Source organism: Chenopodium album, chromosome 18 (assembly GCF_948465745.1).
Source record: "Chenopodium album chromosome 18, dcCheAlbu1.1, whole genome shotgun sequence".
Classification (NCBI taxonomy): Eukaryota; Viridiplantae; Streptophyta; class Magnoliopsida; order Caryophyllales; family Amaranthaceae; genus Chenopodium; species Chenopodium album.
In genome coordinates, this window is record NC_137851.1 from 2799919 (window position 1) to 2820584 (window position 20666).

Consider the following 20666-nt stretch of genomic DNA (forward strand, 5'->3'; position numbering starts at 1 on the left):
AGTACTATATACTCATAGTACAACATCATTGTAGATTTGTAGTAGTCTGTCTTTTACTATATAAATGTTACTTTTTCATCTTGTTAATGCTATAAATAATTTAAGTTCTTATGAAAGTATACTTAATGGATAATATAGAGCTTATTGTATAATTTAACTTACTAAGTATAGAAAGTAATCTATAATTGCTAACAAAGAAAGTGTAATAGAGCAAACGTGAAAATGTATAATACCATCTTTTAAAAAGAAAAACCACTTATATGTACTTTTCCCATATTAAAGGAGGATGGGAAAGGAAGGGCCGAGCTAGTTGAATTAATCATGATTCATGAAAGGCCCTAAACACCCCCCCCCCCCCCCCCCCCCCCCCCCCCCCCCAAAAAAAAAAGGGAAGAATATGGTAGATTGTAGTTTGCACACTGCTTTCCCAAAGCATAATCTTATCTAACACGTTTATAACCTTAGCACATCCGACCCCACCGTATAACTTTAGCTTATACATACGAATAAGATTATATTTTTCACTTTGAGCATATGTTTACATCTAAGGGCCTGTTATTGAACTGAAGTGAACTGAAATGAACTAAACTAAACTGAATTGTTTATAAAAGAAGGAAATCAGAAACTGAATGAACTGAACTGAACTGAACTAAAATTAAGTTGAAGAGAACAGACACTTAGTATCTTACAACTACTTAAAGTACTCCATGTTAGTAAAATTGAATTGATTACTTTTTTTTTTTTTTTTTTTTTTTTTTTTGGAACAAAGAACGGGGGCTATAACTTCAAAGCACAAATTTTGACTAGTAAATCAAAGGCGAAAATTTGAATTTGATATGGATACTAACTAAGTTTATTTGTTTTGGAGGTGATACCTAATTCTTGGCTAAACAAATACAAAATATGAAGTACTCGTATAAAGTAGCTTTAAGGGTAATGGTAGCGTTATGAAGGTGAAATTCTCACTTTATGTTGTTTTACTAATCTAATAACTACTTGTACAGAACTTTTGACATAAATTTGGAATGTGCATCTATAGTTGGGTTATTATAAGCGAGTGAAATGTAACCTAAATCAGGTTTGAAATGTTACAGTCTTGGACTATATCAGTTTGGGCTAAGTATAAATTACTTTGGGCTGGATTCGAAGTTATAGCCTGATAAGGAATTTCCCATTTCCTCATGGACTTGATCATGTTCATTTCTAAACATCAATACCATTAAAAGAATCATTTTGTCTCCCTAATCTGTACTTATTTTTAAAATTTTGCTTTGGTAGCTTGTATTTTGAGTGATTTCGCTTAAGTAATTAAAGACGGTTTAAATTGTTTAACTTTGCAAGTTAGGCACTAATATCTCTATAAACCATCATTAAATATTTAAATGTAATGAACAAAGTCATTACAGCATTAATACATTCTTATAATGAGTATCATCCATATAGATTCGTGTTTCATATACAATGTCATGGTATTTATATTCCAACAAACATCTTCTAAAACTTGACTACTTTAGTATTAAAACACTATAGTGAAATTCTTTTGAAAACTTCAAATCACTTGCCCCATCTAGTTCTAATAAGGCTAAAAAATGAGGAAGGAACCTTTCAATGAGGCAATGAACTAACAAGAATGATACTTGCCTCATTTAGTTCTAGTTGTGTTGAATTTATGCATTGAAAAACGTAAAAATAAAAGTATCATTAGCCAATGATAGTGTACAACATTACATGGGCCTATAAAAGGCCTTTGTATTTGTAATAGATAGCTCTTATCTTAATTCACTAAATCATTGGAAAGGAATTTCTAATTTTCTAGTCCGTATCATAAAACTTATGAGATGGAAATTAAATGTATAAATTAGACCGTAGTAGTTTGAATTAGGCCCACTTACTTTTCTAACATAACAGAATCTCCGTTGGGCCTTGGCCTTTGTCTTTGCTTCTCTAAAATTGCAAACATTTGCTTGCATTCTTTCCCTTCATGTGTTTTAATTTTTCCTTTGAAAAAGGGTTAGTAAGCTCCAAATTTTAAACCACTCATTAGTTGAATAAAGAAGATGGTGGTTATGTTATGTGGAATTAATTGCATGTAAACTTAATTGTTGTTTGTTACCAAATCTCATAAAAACTACTAAAATAACTTAATAAGTACTTTCCTTTTCTAATATAATTCTCCATTATCTACAATTTCATGATTTCTCAGCCTATAACGTTATCTATTCAATTTGTAACAAGTAAAGAATATAAAAAATTGATTTTTTAAAGTATCTACTCGTAGCTTATTATTTTTTAAAGTATATACTCATACCTTATTATTTAACAAAATTTTACATGTCTATATTTTTCCTTTATATAATTAAAATACTTTAAAGAGTTTATAAATACGGAGTTTGATAAATTAGAAAATAAAACATTTATTTTAGCTTTGTAAAAGAAAGAAGAAAGTAGCAAAGCTAAAACGTCATACACTCATACTTTGTAATAGATAGCTATCTATAAACAACAAGCTGAGTTTAATTCGATATCAAAAAGATTTTTTCCCCAAAGAAAGTCTATAGTCAAAAGGCTACTCAATTTCAATCGCCAAAAGTCACATGGATTGAAAAGTTGAGCCTCAAGGAAGGATGCACCACTTTATTGTACTCCTCCCGTTTTATATTAATCGTAATATTAAGGTGTTTAAAATGTTTTAAAAAATTTATAGGTTGAGGCCTGAAAAGAGGATTTTTTATAATATAAGTTTTTTTTTTTTTTTTTTTTTTTTGTTTTGGAAAGAGAGAAAATAATAATAATAAAAAAAAAAGTAATATAAGTGAGGTTGGTAGGAAAGTAAAAAAAGCAAAATATTTGTGGATGAGAGAAATTATAAAATAATGATGGGTCCTTTTCAAATATAGAATTGTTGCAACTAATATAAAACGAATGTAAAGTGTTGGGATTAATACAAAACGGATGGAGTAATTTAAATATTGTAAGTACTATGAGATAGGATTATTACTCCTCAAAATCTTTAAAATGTTCCAACAAATAGAAATGTTTGACCACACAAATTTTTACCAATGAGAATATAAAAGCCGATATTTAAAAAACTACACATAAAGACGATTTTAACAAATGACTATATAATTATACGAGTATATAACACATAAATATTGTTCAAAATACTATTTAAAAAAAAAGTTCAAAATACTATACATAAAAGGAGATTAAAATGCAAAATGGATAGGTTAAAAATACAAAGGACTGAAGTACGGAGTACATAATTACTATTACGGCCTGTTAAGTTCAGCTTAATTTTAGTTGAGTTTAGTTTAGTTAAGCTCATTTCAGTTAAGTTCCTAATTCTTTCTTTCATAAATAATTCATTTCAGTTCAATTCAATTCAACTCATTCACTTCAGTTCAGTCCAATTATTTTCAATAATTCAAAACAAACCTTTATACGCCATGTTATTTTTTAAATAATAAAAAAATAATAATAATGAAAAAGCACGTTTACAAATCTTATGTGTGAAAGTGAGCAAAAAAATCAGGTGAAATCACAAAAACAATGTACACGAGCATAGATATTTTTTGTATGGAGGAAAAAAAGTGTAGTACGGAAACTAATCACGAGCTAAAAAGGAGGGCAGCCGGGCACGAGCAGCGAGTTGTGTATATCCATATTCCATGTGCCACCACCAGGGGTGTCCATAATTCGGATAAAAACCGAAATCCAATCCAATCCAAACCGAATTATCAATTCGGATCGGATCCAAACTTTAAATCGGATTGGATCGGATTGAGATTTTTTGGAAATTCGGATTTTCGGATTGGATCGGATTTACCCTAATTGGATCCAATCCAAACCGAAAACCGAATTGTAAAATTAAGCTTGTATAAATATGGATTTCTTTATTTTTTGAAGTTTAGCTCAAATACTTACTACTACAAAAAATAAATTAGGGAGACTTTGTATTAATTAATTAATGACTTGACGTTGAACTATTTATTTTACTCATTATTTTAAAGACTTTTATTTGTATTAAAGCTTTATTTTTATAATTGTATTAGGAGGTAAAAAATAAAGCATTATAATTCGGATTTTCGGATCGGATCCAAATAACCGAATTTTAATTCGGATTGGATTGGATTGGATCAAGAGAGAAATTCGGATCGGATCGGATTGAAAAATTGAAAACCGAATTATATTCGGATTGGATCGGATTTGGACTAAATCCAAACCGAAAACCGAACGGACACCCCTAGCCACCACCTCTCCTTTTTATTGCTGAGTCAACAAATTACGTTCTAAATTATGTATTGAAATTTCCAAAATTAGTCCTATTATATCGTTATGCGACTAAATTAATGAAATAATGAATTCTCTAGATCCTTATTCATGGAGAGTCTCTTCCATTTTAAGATATGTCAGAATTACCCACATTCCTTGCCCATACTCCCTAAATCTTGCTCGTCTCTTTCATAGTGGTACGAGTACTATTAAATTCTTTGTTTGGTTGACATCAAATTATACTCTCACTTTTTTTTCTTTTAATGTAATCAATTTAATCGGTACATTTACTGAGACGTAATTTTAATTATTAATATATTTAATTTTCTATTTATAAAAATTGTACTCGTAACAAAATTATACATTATGAAAGTAAGGGTCTGTTCAGCTTAATTTCAGTTCAGTTTAGTTCATTTAAGCTCCAATCAATCTAGTTCAATTCCTAATTTCCTTATTTCATAAACAATTTATTTCAGCTCTATTCACCTTAGTTCATCCCCAATCAGTTCAGTTCAGTTCAGTTGTTTTCAGTAAATTAGAACACGCCTTAAGACATTGTGACGAATTTAATGATATATTATATAATAACATTTATTTATTTTATAATAGCAAAAAAATAAGTCAAATATGATACGTAAATAGTGTTAAAGCCAAATCGATACATTAAAAAAGAAAAAAATGAGGGATTACAAAAATCTATTATAAAGTATTTGATTAGGTTGGTCTCACGAGAAGTATGCTATTCCATTTACTCAAAACAAACTTTACAATATTACTTGTTATTTTAAGGAGTTTATTTAAAATTCTATAATTGTCATAGAGATAATATAATTCATACAATTGTTGGGATTAAATTATGATTCAACGTTTAATATGCATGCTAAAAAAGTAAGAGTAACTTGAGAAAATCCATAATTTACTCTAATGAGGTTGAAGATTGAGACATTAACTAGCCTTCTGGCCCGTGCAATACACGGCTTGTTCATAGAAAATTGCATTGAGAGATGAGTGAGGAAATACCATTAAATAATTATGAGTGTAATATGTAACTGAAAACATAATTAAAGAAATAAAAATTTTGGGACTTTAATTTAAAATGAGACTTAGTAGAAAGAAGATGGAGGGACTAAAATCAAAGAGAGAAAATAAAAAGGTTGAATTAAAGAGGGGAGATGAAGATAAAGTGTTTAATGAAAGAGTTAAGAAGAATTGTATAATTAAAAATAAAAAATATAAAACGACATGTGGCATATTGAGTTGAAGAAGATGATAGGGAAGTGTAATAGAAAGAAGACATATGTCTTTTTTGGTTTGCTTTTTTAAATACTAAGTATAGATTTGGTACAAATATAGAACATTGACCAGTAGCTTAAATAATGGAGTAATTACCTTCACATGTCCAGCATTTTAAAATTTTTACAAGTGTGTATCTGCGAGTGAGATGAGTGTTCATCATTAAGTGACCAAAATATCTTATTGACTTTCCAAAAATATATTCATATGTGTACCAAAATATTCTTACATTAACCAACTCAAGCTATACAAGGAAGTTAGGTACATAAATACTTAAATAGATAAAAAAGAGTTTTTTTTGTTTGTCATTTTCTATGGAGTTATACTGTTATGTTAACTAATACAGTAATAATACGGACTACTGGACAAAAATTCTCAAACTAATTATATTGTGAAAATATCTTTAAATTTACAACCCATTAGAGCCATATAAAAGGATATTATGTTTTGAGAGAAAGAGAGCAATTCATACTTCTTAAACTTATTTTAATTGTAATGTATTGACTTTTGACATTATTTACATATTTCTCACTAACTCTTGTTAAAAATCGACTATATAACACATTAAATGTTAAAGATGTGCATTGACAAACATATAACCACAACAAAAACTATTTTTTTTTTTTTTTTTTAAATAAGACAAATAAACCATATCTGTAATATATAAAAAGAAGAGGGGTTTTTTGTTGGGAATTTTTTAATGGACCATTTTACCCTCTCTAAATAATTTATTATAACTAATAAAAAATTAAAATCTTACTTTGAAAAATAACTTTCTTTTTTAACTTTTCCATAAATTAAGAAAGATAACTCCTCTCATGGTAGTTATTTTAATTTCTAAAATCAAATAATTTCTTCAACTGTTGTTATGTTAGACTATACGAAGTATACTACAAGTAGTTTAATTTGAGAATTTTTATTTGATGATACAGAGTATAACTTTGAAACTTGGTGTTTGTAATTTTGGATATGGTTATTCAATTGTTATAAGTATAACACAACGTACTATAATTTAATTATTAGTAGTAAGAATATTAATATTGTGCACATATTTTACAAGTATGTACAAGTTAAATGATACTCCGTATAATTCATATAAATTCATGCAATGAACCTTATTTTAGTAATTATGTATGATACGAAGTATATAAATACAATGAAATTTATTTAAGTCCGTGTAAAGCTTTTCTCTTATATATAGCCCATCCCTTAAATGGATTTTTACATCAACTAATTAAAATAATACAGAGTAGTAGATTATGTCATTTATGTACATAAGTAAAGTATATAAAATAACTTTATGAACAAAATATAAAGAACCGTGTAAGTAAATTTGAAGGGGATAGTAGTGCACGCATTTGCGTGCGCCTCTGAACTTGTAGTTATAAAAAGAGCTTAATCTAATGATACTACTAAATTAAAATATATACATAGATGACACAGCCGAATTATCAGTTTATAAGAATCTTCTCGACAAGGTTTGCTCAATGCCAATGCAAAGTTGCAAACCCTACCAAGCTTGAAACGACCCCAAAGTAAAATACCGACTTACTAAACTACAACTACAAGTTGTATTTGTATTGTATTGCCACATTAGGACCCCTAAAAAAAAGGAATTACAATAGTTCCCCAATTCCAACCAATATTGTAATATACACACCTTATCAAAGAGAGATGACACAACTCACAACCTTTGAATATCTCCTCTTTGGTCAATTCATCCTTTCTATTTTTTTCCATCTTTAAACACCTACATATAATCCCCTTGTTTTTCTCACACTTTCTCAATAAAAATAACAATCCTTTGAATCTCTCTTCTCAAATCTCAAATCCAATAATCTTTTTCATTCTCATTTTCATATTCATATTTTCTCTTCTAAACAAAAATGAGGGTGAACATTGCTCAATCAACCCCTCCTCTTTCTCCTCCATCTCCTCCTCACAATGCATCGCAATCTTCCTTGTTTCCCACCACCAAACTCCGCCTCCATCGTTCTCCTTCCGCCACCGTGCTAACCAGCGCCACCCTTCCGCGCTCCAAATCTACGGACCTTAGTCTTCTTCGTAGATCCGTCAGCGCTAGCTTCGACGGTCATGATTTTCCTCATCATTATCACCACGAAAACAACACCCCCAACAAAAAGCTGAATTTCCCCACCTTTCAACTCTCTTCATCAACCACTACGACGTCGTCGTTTCGACACTCGGATTCTCAGGTGGATGTTCTAGAACCTTCTTCTTTGGGTATTCGACCCGACCCGCCAGTTTGGCCCGCGAGAGAGGCTGTGATTCGGGATTGCATTGCTCGAAGAGCGAGCAGCATTGAGCTCCCTCTTTCTCTGAAAGTGCTGAAAATGAAGCAGAAATTGCTGCGATTAGAGGAGGAGAGAGAAATTGGGGATCTCGAAGAACATATGAAGGATAACCCCATTAATAATTTGTGTTGTTCGACTTTGTATATAATCAAAGAGGTTCAAAACCAGGCTTTGAAAAGCAGGGGATTGGTTTTAGATGAAGAATTAGATGATGGGGTTGTTAGCAAGATTCAAAGGGAGATGACATCTTCACTTATTTGGTTATTCAGGGAAGTTTTTGCTAAAACCCCTGATTTAATGTTGCAGATTATGCTTCTTACCTCGAATTTCGCCTCATTTTCTATTGAAACATTGCTCCCTTTTGAAAATACCCAGAAGATTTTTAAGCAGAATGATGGAAATTGGGCACTTGGGCAATTGGAATTTGCAAAATCAGGGGTAGTGGAATTGGAAAAATTGGAGGAGAAAGAAAATAGTTTGTGGAATAATATAGTGGAAGAAGCTAATGAGATCGGAGGTTATGTGAAGAATGAAGTGTTGGGATTTGTAATCGATCAAGATTATCTTAAAGAAGATGGTGTTAAAGAAGATGATGTTTATGATGATAACAAGTTCCAATTCATTTCACCGATAGGAGTTGAGATCGAAGCAGATGATTATGAGGAGTATTATAGGACTGATCTTCATTACCAAATTGGGTTGTTTCAGGATCCTAACAATACCCTTTTGCTCTCTAATTATGCTCAGTTTCTCTGCCTTGTTTCCCGGGATTATGACAGGTATAATTTTTCATCTTAATTATTGTTTGATTTAGTTTGAGACATTTTATTATTTAATCATACTACGGGAAATACTTGAAATGGATTAGTTTCTTAAGCCACCTGTTTTTGCAATTACGAAAATGGAAATAGTTTGTCTTTGGTTAAAGTTAGATAGTTTGCTCTTGATTTATTATACGTAGGTTCTAGGTACACACTCGGGTGTAGGATAGAAACGGTAGATCCTAGACGATAAGTTGATAGATATCTAACTATATAAGCATACAAGTGCCAAGTGGTCCTTGACCGGTACTCTTTATTTTGTAATTCATTTTGTCTCATAGCAGAGTTCATGGCAGCTTGAAAATATCAAGCTGTATTATTTCTTGTTTTACCTGTTAATACTACAATACAATTAACACGGTAATGAAGCATGTGATTGTTTAATTGAAGCGACGAATTGGTGGCATCGGCATGTTGTTTGAGCAATAGGACATTAATGAAGTTATAAAATCTTTGTTCTTGTATTTATATACTTTGTGTCTTGATACTTCAGGGCTGAAGAGTGCTATAAGCGTGCAATACAATTGGATCCAACCGATGCAGAGGTAATAACACAGTATGCAAATTTCTTGTGGGTGGTCAAACATGATCTATGGGAAGCTGAAGAGAGATTCCAACAGGCTATGGCGGCTGAACCCGACAACTCCTTTCATGCATCAAAGTATGCAAATTTCTTATGGAGCACCGGGGGTGAAGATACATGTTACCCTCTAGATCCACCCTGTGCCAAAAGCTAACGGGAAAGGCTCTGCAATGTGAATAATAATAGTAACAATTGTTCTCGGTTTAAATTTACCATAATAAGATAGATTAATTATCAGGGTAACATAATAATGGCATATTTGTAGTACAGTAGTACCATTGCCTGTTTGTGAGGATTCCAGTCTAGAGCCACTGGATATCTTTTTGTAGAACTCCTGGGCATTATGACTTATTGATCTTGGCTTTTGGTACCTCTGTTGTGCAAGTAATATTGTAATTGTACAGTGTTAAGCTTCAGTAATGATCATACACTATTGAAGCTTGAATCTAAAGCTTCTTACACTTCTGCTATTCAGTTTGTTGTTAGATCGATTTAGAATTACACGGGATGGTTTACAAACAAATATAAAAAACTGAGTTGCTGAAAACTAGGAACTAATTTTTCATTCTTCGAGGAGGTTGCTTACCATTGTCCCAGGTACAGTGATATGTTGATCAGTCGATCTACCTAAAAACCAACCCAACACTTTTTTTCTAGTGTAATATATTGTGTTACAATGAATTAGTTCCCACTTTGATAAGCAAAATCTGGAGTTCGTTTTCTTTGGGGTTGGGAAGAAAATCTGATCCAGCCTGTGCTACAGACCACGATATCAGGGATCCCTTTGAATGTTTTTTATCAAGACTTTCATTCGTTTACTTTAGATGCAAGCCGTAGTTTGACCGGTAAAGTCATTTAAGATTGCGACTAAAAGGTCTAAAATTGCAATTGGACACCAATTTAAACATACAAAAATGTTTAAATTCTGAACTGAACCAAAAAAACAGGTTAAGTGCAGAAATATTGGATGTTATCTGTGTTATGTAGTCCAACAATGATCTCGAAAAAGATCTTGTTGACTGAGCCGAAGATAGCATCTTCAAGTCTAAATCATATCCTAACAAACTTCAGTTGGAAATGAAGATACTGACCAGTTTGAGTCTAACTCTTAAACAGGTCAGATGACCATAACATGCAACACGGGATTCATTTGAGTGTACAATCAAGATGCTTCACAGCTTCAGTCTATTCTCATGAAGCATTATTGCAAGTTTTATCTATATATAATGACTAGTTAAAATCATCAAGATGCAGTCAAATCCAAATACTAACAACTCCACCCATCATGCCTAATGCAACAATCAACCCATTACCCACTCATTTTCATGCGCAAATAAAAGATCTCCGTGCACTACCATATCAGATCTCCAAGTCTAATATTCCTTACGGAAGGCAATGGGGGCAAGAAGAGAGTACTAGCTGCCTATCCTAGCATGTTCCATCAATCTCACATAATCCGTTCAATAATTGGGTCAGGTTATAGGAATTAGGACCACCTCTTCCTCCAGTAACGTTCATAAATGAAATAATAGCAAGTAGACTCAATAAGAGTCTGTAACAAATGGACTTTCAAGACAGTTCTATCTTAACCGGGCAAGTGGCAATAAGCTCTTCAGCTAAGATTTGGCAAGGTTACATGATCTACCTACCCCAGATTTTTCGTCGGTCATGCACAATACTAAGAATATCTATATAATTATCTCCTAGATTTTAAGGCATATGCATAAAAGGGTTTCATAAAGCAACATTTATTGCTAATACGACGACAGTGCACTTTTGTTTGTCCTTACTGATTACAGGGGCCACTTTTAATATCCGACCCTTTAGATAATTCGCCAGCCATCTTATCTAAACTAAATTGCTAGCCTGTGTTGCGTAATAAAACTGTTCAATTTACAAGGACCCCTTCTTTTAGCATACATAACAACCCTGTTTACAGGATAAGGAAATGGCTAAGACAGCAGATTCAAGGACAAATCTAGTAAAGTATGAAAAAGAAAGCTCAACTTTGAGTATCACACAGACCTACTCTAAAGAAAAATTACATTTCAACAATCCTTGATGAAGATATTAATACTGCAAAATGTCCCCACACATAGCGCATCAGCATATTAGTTGACGCGAGAGATTTTCCAGACAGAAAAGTCCCAATCTTCTATTGATTGAGAGTTTCATTTCATACAAGTTCTTGGGTTATATTCAGAAGAGGATATTGCCCTCTAAGTTGCCAATATTGGCATCTACAACCTTACCCAAATACCCGCCACTAGGGCAGTCATCTTAAAATGCTCGGGGGTGGAATTATACAGGTAGGAAATAAGGTTAATTGATCTGTACTTAATTTTACGAATCCCAAACCTTTTTTTTTTTTTTTTTTTTTTTTTTGTGGGATCAAGTATCCAAGATATCATACATTGTAAGAAGAGCAAACCTAAGAAAAATAGTAATTGACAGAACTGTGCAGAACAAAATGAATAGGTATAAAATGAAGCTACACATCACCAAAACCAGGTATTTCGGCTATCAACAACTTTCATTGAAGTTGAAACCAAAGGCATTTTCCCAAACTCAGCAACAAACCTGTTAATGCATTCAGTTCTTTTTTCGGTGTGACCTCCCAAGCTACTAATTCCAGTAGAGCCAATCTCAAAAATCTTGCCTGGAATAGCATAAGCAACAAAGCAACATAAGTAAACTGGATTCAAAAGCACATGAAACTAATATAACCAGAAGCAGAACATTTTCAGTGGACCAGGAAGAAGCCACTACTGAATAATTAGTTAAAACAGCTACAGTACAAAGGTAACTAGAAGACACTCTCATTTAACAAGCGTTACTGGAGCAATATGAGTGTTGTCATCCATGCTACCGATATGCAAGTTCAGAAGTTTTAAACCAGCTATTGGCACATTTATTAAGGTAAGAGAAGTTAGAAGGTCCTATCCATCATTAATTATCCACTCACCACTAACTATCCCTCCCTAAAGAAGTAAGAGCCTGACTACCAATCTGGCAACCACCAAGCTAACCCCTTCAAGCTAGTACCAGCCCACCATCAGCTTTTCCAACAACTCAAGAGAATATACCAATCCCTCATCTCTCATTATACTAATCTGGAGAATCCTCCCCTTCTCTTCAGTTTCTCATGCACTTTCCTTTTTTTTCTGCGCCTATTATTCCCTTCCCCTTACCAGCAAAGATTTCCCTTTTCCCATTTACAAAAGTTATTAAAGTAGATTTTAGAGTTGAAGAAAATAAAGAGAGTAAGGTGTAGATCTAAGATATGTTACCAGAGCAAATAAGGGTGGGTAGTTATGTTTTTTCACTTCCTCATTTCCTGTCAGGACGGACAATGGAGCAGGAAGGATCACGAATATGTTTCGTACAGGTGTGGTGTTCTCATAGTTGACAAAGGGGTGGTCTCATAGTTGACAAAGGGGTGGGTGTGGCCAGATGGTTTATAGTCGGGGAGGGTGGTGGGGTTGATGATGGTCTGATTGGGAGTGAAGGGGATGGGACTTGTGATCTAGCAAAGATTGAAGGAGGTGGAGTTAATTGATAACTATATTTTATTAAGTTGATTGTTAGGTTAAGGATAAATACATTTGGGCTCTAGAACTTTCCCAAAATAAAGTGTTGCAATTTTGCAAAATTTAAAGGTTAAGTATAACCTTGAGTTAGCCTTGACCTGTATAGTGTATAGGATACATACGGAACAAATTACAAGGTCATCATCCTTTGTTCACACTGACTTTCTGACCCAAACAATCACCAAATTAAAATAACCCCATTCTTGATGCTACCTTTCATCATTATGAATTTTTAACTCTGCCAATCAATCTATACTCTGAGGTAATTAACACTTAACAGTTTTACAGACACACACTTGCACGCATACATGATATGTGAAAACGGTATTTTATAGGCCTTTAAAAAGTGTTACATCAAGAACAGTGACTGTCAGAGCGTGAATCGGCCAAATTAAATTTCTGAACTGCACTACTGGTGACTACAACAAGACAGCCCAATCCAATTAGAATCAATAATAATATCATCCCATTTCCCACACACGGATGCATAAATTTCACCTTAAATATCTTAAACAAGCCCTGTACAACATAACAGATTCTAGTAAAATGCTAAGAATCGAAATGTTTTCTTAACTTTCTGTCTCTATTTAAGCAATCAAGAATAATTGAATTGCAAGATCAAGCAAGATAAAATTGTTTCGATAATTCTAGAGTGAAGCTTCACCAACTACAACTTAGCCAACAATCAAGAGGTTTGTGCAATCCTAATGTAACTTCCCCTAATTCACTCTCAAACCCCCCTCCCCTTAATTAAGAAAAGTTTTGTTCCTCTCCGATTTTTCTGCAACTAACTCACCAGTAATTACCCACACTAACCTTCCTCTTTAAGACTTGTAAGTTGTAACAAACTACTGACATATGACTTAACTACTCTTGCATTTTCCTAGAATAAGTGAATCTAATAGTTGGAGTAGGATTAAAATAATTAAAAACAAAACTTCTAAAACTTAACAAATAGGTTGGAATGCAAGAACATCTATAAGTGTAATTAATATGAATATATGATAGCAGCCAGCAAAAAACTGAGCCTTATAAAATGGGATGTTGCACAACGACAACACAAATTGCTATTACATAATAGCCTTGTAACTGCAACCTCTTTTTATGCACACAGACAGTTGACATATATTACTTCGTAAACTAGGTAATTGATGCAGTAATATAATACAGCGAGAGAGTAAAGATGGTAGCATATATATAAAAGTAAAAAAGAAAAGAAAGAAGAATATAAATTTAAAAAATCAAGAAGGGGAATTAAGTTTCCAAAATCAGGTAGCAGTCATCTGTAAGATGGTCTCAACATAGAAGGTTAATTAAGATAAAAGTGGGTAGTGGTGGTCCAACTTTGCCCATATGATTATATGAAAAGAGAAGAGTGAAAAGCAAATAGACTATGGAAAATCTTTCTTTGGGTGTGAAATGTTCCCCAAAAGAAAATTATTGCAATTAATGTGGAATTCCATAATGGCCTGTTTGGATATAGCAATTTCATTTTAAATGATGGATTTGGCCCAAATCACTTGTTTGGGAATCCAATGAATTTGGAATTGGATTTGAGCCAAATCCCACCTACCTATAAAACAAGGTAAAACAGGTCATTTCAAATTCCATGATTTCACGTTTCTAGGTTTTTTCTCTACTTGATTTTCTCTCTCCTGGGTAATTAAGGTTCATCAACTCATCAGACCTCCAAAAAAAAAAAAAAAAAAACCTTCAGTTCATCATCATCGTTGCAACGGCAATCTAAATCTGTTTTCTTTGCCATTGAAGCAATGAAGCGTACTCTGAATTTTCGATTATAGTGGCTTAGCTTTTGAGCTTTCTCACCATTGATGCAATATTGAAGATTTGAAAGGGTACTCTGAATTCTAACCCAACTGAATCGATAAATATATAAAGACGATCGACCGATCGTCAGTAACAATATTTATTTATGAACAAATTCGAAAAATAAAAGGAAAAAGGGAATAGAAGAAATTAGGGTAATAAATTGCCGCCATTAAATACGGAGCTTTGATATTCATCTTCTGAAATGCATTAGAGTAACTGAAGTTGCAATTCTTAGATTTGATTAATTATATCAATTTTCTCTCTCTTGTTTCTTTATTAGGACCAAATTGAACTTTTTTCCCACTGTTTTCCAAAAACATAGTGAATTTTGAAATGATTAATTTGAAATCCCAAGTTTTTCCAAACAGAGAAATCGAATTTGAAAGTCTGTATTTGAAATTCCAGATTTGAAATCCCAAATTTGAAATGAAATGCTTGAATCTAAACACAACCTAAAGGCAATTATAGCAACACATAAAGTACCAAGGAAGTATAAGATAAATTAATCACCTTTCACCCAAATAGGAGGAGCACCAGTTGCATTTGCAACAAGAAATGACATTGCAATATCTTCACAATTCCTGCATAATTATTCACAGCAAGTCATGACATGGTCAACAAGTGACAAATAAACCAGGCAGTACCACAGGCATAATAAATCTTGGCCCAGGCCAACTACTGTCATAAAGCTCCAATGTATACCTGTTATGAGCTACATATTCTCTTAGAGATGCTGGAAACTCATTTGTGTACATTGCCAGATACTTTTTGTGGAAAAAAGCTGCCTTGGATAGAACCATACTATAAGTGCCCGTCCACCAAACAGACCACCAACCTCCATACTCAAAGTAATCCCTATTGTCTCTCTGCAGTGAATTTTCAAGTAAGCAGATGCAAAGTAATAGAGTTTTGAAGATAGCCATATAATCATACACAACTAACTCAAGTAACAGAGCTATACGTAAAAAAACAAGAAAAGGAGCTCGACTTAACAGATAATAGAATTATTAAGAGCCTTAGTAACTTGGTCATTCGTCATGTTTGTGGAAAAATTGATTGCTACATAGACAACTTGTGAAAAAGGGGAGTTGAAAAAGTCAACTATGTGGTTGAGAACTAGAAGAGACTAAAGCCAGCAGATTAAATTAACATAATCAAGATGGGATCTCATAATATTTTAACCAAGTTGTACAGCCCCAGGATAAAGACTATACAATTACGCATGTATTGGTGCCCTTACACATAAGTATATAACTTAGCAAATGGAACAAGACTCTTTCATAAATATTCTTATTTTCATGGTGGAGTAATGGAACAAAAAACAAAGGTAGGAACAGACAAAGCTAGAAACTCTTGAAAATATTATTAAGTTTCAATTTACATAGATTCTGGTGCAAACATGGTTATGTTTACAGGTGCCCATTACTTTGTCGATTATTCAACAAAAGTATGCTGAATAAAGAATTCCTATGGCTAGAAGGTGCACAATGATTCATCTGGATATCTTGTTTCTTTCCCCAATTATTTAGGAATGGGAAGTGGAATGGCCAAGAAGGCTAAAATCACATACTAGAAAATCCGAGCAGCACATACACTTCAGACAAATTAGTTTGAAATTAGAAGAAAACACTCAAAATCACATACACAAAAATAAACCTTTTCATCCAGAAAAGTCGGATAAGGTAAGCTCAAAACTTTTACTTCAGACCTTCAGACACAGAAGGTAACAAAGCACATCAGGCATTGCACAGACATAAGACAGCTAAGTTCTATATTATGGGGGAAAAGAAGAAAAAGGATAAGAGAGATGCATACGGAGTGATCCAGCCAATGCATACGTGGCACAAATCCAACCATTGTATCAGGAGCACTCTGCCATACACTATAGGCAAGTTCAACAGAAGAGCAAGGGAATATGACATCATCGTCAATTGAGAAGACCACATCTGTCTTCAGATTCTTGATTTCTTTAAATCTATTGTTCAAGCTGTCTTCTTTATTGACGTCGAATTTCAGTTCAACTTTTCGACCATTTTTTGAGTATTTCTGCACGATACGCTTTAAGTAACGATTGAGAGACTCTGATGGAGGATCGGGCTCACTCCATACAATGTGTATGGAGTCCAATCGTAGACACGCTGCATAATGGGAGATGGATTTCTTTAATAGATCATTTCTCTTCCAGGTATTAATTAAAAGTGTATAACCCTTCCTGCAATAACAGACACCAGTCAGATACAGGGGGGCTACCAAGCAGCACCAAACTAAATGTATCAAAAGATTTACTCAACAATAATTTGGTACTAAATGCTACTATAGAAATATTATCATTCTATAAATAGCAATCTAGTGGCTTCATTTCTTATGTGAGTTGTCACAGAATGCAATGAAGTTGGCAATTCACTACCTTTTCTTTATAAGTCCCCAAGTTTGACTAGGCACGAATGCTTGACAAAATATATCCTCAATTATCATTAGGTATAAATTATAAAAAGTTAATGTTTGAAAACTACATTGAGACCAACAATGGTCAAAGTTGAGTATGTGACTGCAAAATGGAGAGAGTATGGAGTTGAGTATGTGACTGGGGCACTAAAAAAATGGGAAAGAGTATAAAGTTAGACCCACAACATACTCTAAACCAACAAAACCAGTACTTCCAAGTTCCAAATGTCTCAATTAATTGAAGATTAAGCCAAATTATAGAAGAATAACTTGCACTATTTATCACTCTCCAATTTCCAAATGACACCCCCAATCCATCAGCTCACAATTTCAGTATCAGCTCCAATATGACCATAGCATAGCTACCATGTTCATAATATTTATAAATTATGATGATCAACAGCTGCCATGATGGTCAAATAAATGCCAAAATTAACCATACATTAAATAATTGTTATAAAAGTAAATAATAATCATAAATTTAAATTTATTATCAAGCATAATCATAAATTGCTTTCATATATCCCAAAGAGGGTGGATCCAAAGTGCTCTTATCTTGCCATGAGGATCCGTGCTTCACATATCTCCAAAAGGGAAAACTACTTACCCTTGCAATCGTAAGACTTTCTTAGCATAAACCTGGCACAACAACCCATCTAGATTTTGTTTCAATCTAGGTAAAGAAACTAGTAAAAATGTAGGTTCAGCCATCAATCAGATTGATGTGTGATTCATAAATCTTAAAGTAGGTAAGGATCATTTCAAGAGAATTTCAGCATTTTGTAGAACAAACCACCTTTGTGAAGCCATTACATGCACAAACATCCTCACATTTTAATCATATCTTGACTTTTGCAGAACTCTTAATACACCCCAGAGGGACAGAACTCTGTAGAAGTCAACTTCCACAATAAATTCTGGATCAATAAAAAGGCAAACACTGAAATTGTGATTATAGGGTTTAATAACTTTGATCCTCTTATTTTCTACAGAAAATGCCCATTTGGAGATTTACTTAGCTAGGATTATATTATGCCCCTACCCTTAAATCCACGTAAATACATGCACGTAATAATTTGTTCTATCAACAAAACAAACAAAGCCAGTATTGAGAGCATCAATTTTGGGCCTTTATATTAAGCTCATGAAAAAGTGCAGAATGCCAGAATCCCAAGATTCCCAACCACTTAGGTTCATGTGGATTGGAGGCAGAATTTTCATAGAAAGAGTGTTCCCACTTTCACCAGGGATTAGTATTCACAAGTTTAAAGCTCTATACATAAATAATGCAAGAATTCATCGGTTCATGTAACAGTTCATGACAAGTATTGATATATTTAATGGTCCATAATTGAATAAAAAAGATTATCATTTTTAAAAATAATCAAAAACTGTGTTTCAGCTAAACCTAGTATGTCCAGCTAATTACCAAGGCCATGTATAAACTACAGCTTTTCTTCCAAGGAAGAGCATAGAGGGTATATGTTATGTTCGGTTCCTACTATAAGTAACAGCACTGCTGCAGGCCTGCAGCTAATGTTCATGCCTTAATGGACAAAGCAAGAGGAAGTGTAAACCTCAAGAGATTGCTCAAGCTAGAATTTCTAGTCCCATCAAGTCAAGCTGAGAACTAGATGATGAGATTGAAGCCATTTTTGCAGTTATGGTTTCATGACAGTATGCTTCAAATATCTATATAATAATTGTAGAGTCAGTTTACTCTTAGGCCCCGTTTGGTTTAATGTAAAACATTTTCAATAGAAAATTAGTTTTTATGGAAAACATATTTTCAAGGAAAAACACAATTGCAAATTTGTTTTCCTTTGTTTGGTTGCATACAAGAAAAGTTCAAGAAAAATAAAAAATAGGAGTGGAAATGTAAGGATGAATGAGAGGGAAGTAAAAAAGGAGGTAAGGAGGAGAGGGGAAAATGTGGCTTCCCTTGTTTTGTGAAGGAAAATGTTTCCATCATTAAGGATGAAATTTTCTACCCCTTAACAAACCAAACAAAGAAAACTGAAAAAAAAAAAAATGGAAAAATCATTTTCCATGAAAACATTTTACATCAAACCAAACGGGGTCTTAATGACAAGCATCCAAGCCCTTAATCCTCAAATGTCAAATCCTCTTAACTTCCCTATTTTATTTTATTTTATTTTTTAACCGAAGATCAATATAAAAGCACAGGTATGCTCTAGTAAAATGATAAAGAATTGGATTGGGTCTTTAAAGCATCAAATTACATGACTTCTCAGCTATTTAACCTATTTTATACTTCGTATTCAATTTGATATGATTTATTCTAGAGGCTTGACCAATTTCTCATCAAAAGGCTTTCTACACCAAATGAAACACTCTTTTACCAAATTCCTCTACAATTTGCACTAATGGCAAGTAGCTAACTTTGAATTAGCACAGTAACTAATAAACTCAAACTATAAAAATCCTAAATTCAGAATCATTATCATCTTCAACCAAATTCTAATTTAAGCAAAAATCAACACCAATCCAATAACATACTCCACAACACTAAGAATCAGTAAGTATACAGCAAAACTATACAACAAAATCATACTGAGTAATAAACAAACGCAATTAAAGTAAATAAAAATGCAAAATCAACGAACCTGTGCAAATCAGATTGATCGACAAAACTGTGATGCTGAGTCCATTGAATGAAAGTGGAAGCTCGAAAGAAGAGCAAGATCAAAGTGAAGAAGATGCAAAATCCAAGCAATAATTTGGTCTTAACGGATCCAACAGATAGGAAAGCGAGTTGCCGGAATCGCTGAGCAGCTCGCCGACTCAAAGGCGAACCTCTCATCGCAACCACAACAACACTCCGTCGCAGAAACTCGGAATCTCACAGAGCATGGTGGTTGTCAATGGTGAGTCAACTCGTTCGTGAACTCGCCGGAGTATCTCATCGGGGAATTTCGCCGGCGCCGGAGAAGATAAAGGAGAGAGAATTAGGGTTAGGTTTGTTTTAGTGGTAGTTGGATAAGCAAAACGACGTCGTTATAGTTGACAATTCCGGGCCAGAAAATGATAAATTGAATAAGCGAGAGAGGGAAGTGTTTGGTGTTTGCATTTGATTTGGACGGAAATTTTTGAAAGTGCGGCATATGATAATGAAGGATTTTTTATTTTTTAAAATAAAATTTAATAATTTATTTATTTTTTTTTTTATTTTTTTTTAATGAGGTCATGGGATAGATAAACGTTGAAATTGTACACGTGGAAGATTTTGATAGGATATGAATTTATTGATTCAACGGTTGGTGGCATAAAATAATTTGTATGAGTTGCACACTTGCACCAGCATTTAAGTGTGAAAAATGAACTTGTACAACCAATTTTTGGTATAGTTTAATAGTTTATACCCGTTCCATATAAGCTGGAATCGATTATAAATAGGATTTTTTGTAAATTATCACCCCAAAATGTACCATGTATTGAAATAATCACCCATTTTTTTTTGAAATTAAAAATAACCACCCATATTTTACAAAACATG

General features: G+C 33.2%; 2 protein-coding genes across 2 annotated transcripts; one reads left to right on the plus strand and one right to left on the minus strand.

The window, feature by feature from the left end:
• The first annotated feature begins 7361 nt into the window (after positions 1-7361).
• Positions 7362-9754, plus strand: LOC145592691 (uncharacterized). The gene is made up of 2 exons (XM_081649204.1): positions 7362-8659; positions 9195-9754. The coding sequence occupies exons 1-2, from the start codon at positions 7452-7454 to the stop codon at positions 9436-9438; spliced, it is 1452 nt and encodes a 483-aa protein (XP_081505330.1). The 5' UTR covers positions 7362-7451; the 3' UTR covers positions 9439-9754.
• A 1576-nt stretch (positions 9755-11330) lies between these two features.
• On the minus strand, positions 11331-20264 carry LOC145592692 (glycosylinositol phosphorylceramide mannosyl transferase 1-like). Its single transcript, XM_081649205.1, has 5 exons — positions 19777-20264; positions 16520-16916; positions 15407-15570; positions 15215-15285; positions 11331-11943 (listed from the first exon to the last, which is right to left on the minus strand). The coding sequence occupies exons 1-5, from the start codon at positions 19971-19973 to the stop codon at positions 11783-11785; spliced, it is 990 nt and encodes a 329-aa protein (XP_081505331.1). The 5' UTR covers positions 19974-20264; the 3' UTR covers positions 11331-11782.
• Positions 20265-20666: the final 402 nt, after the last annotated feature.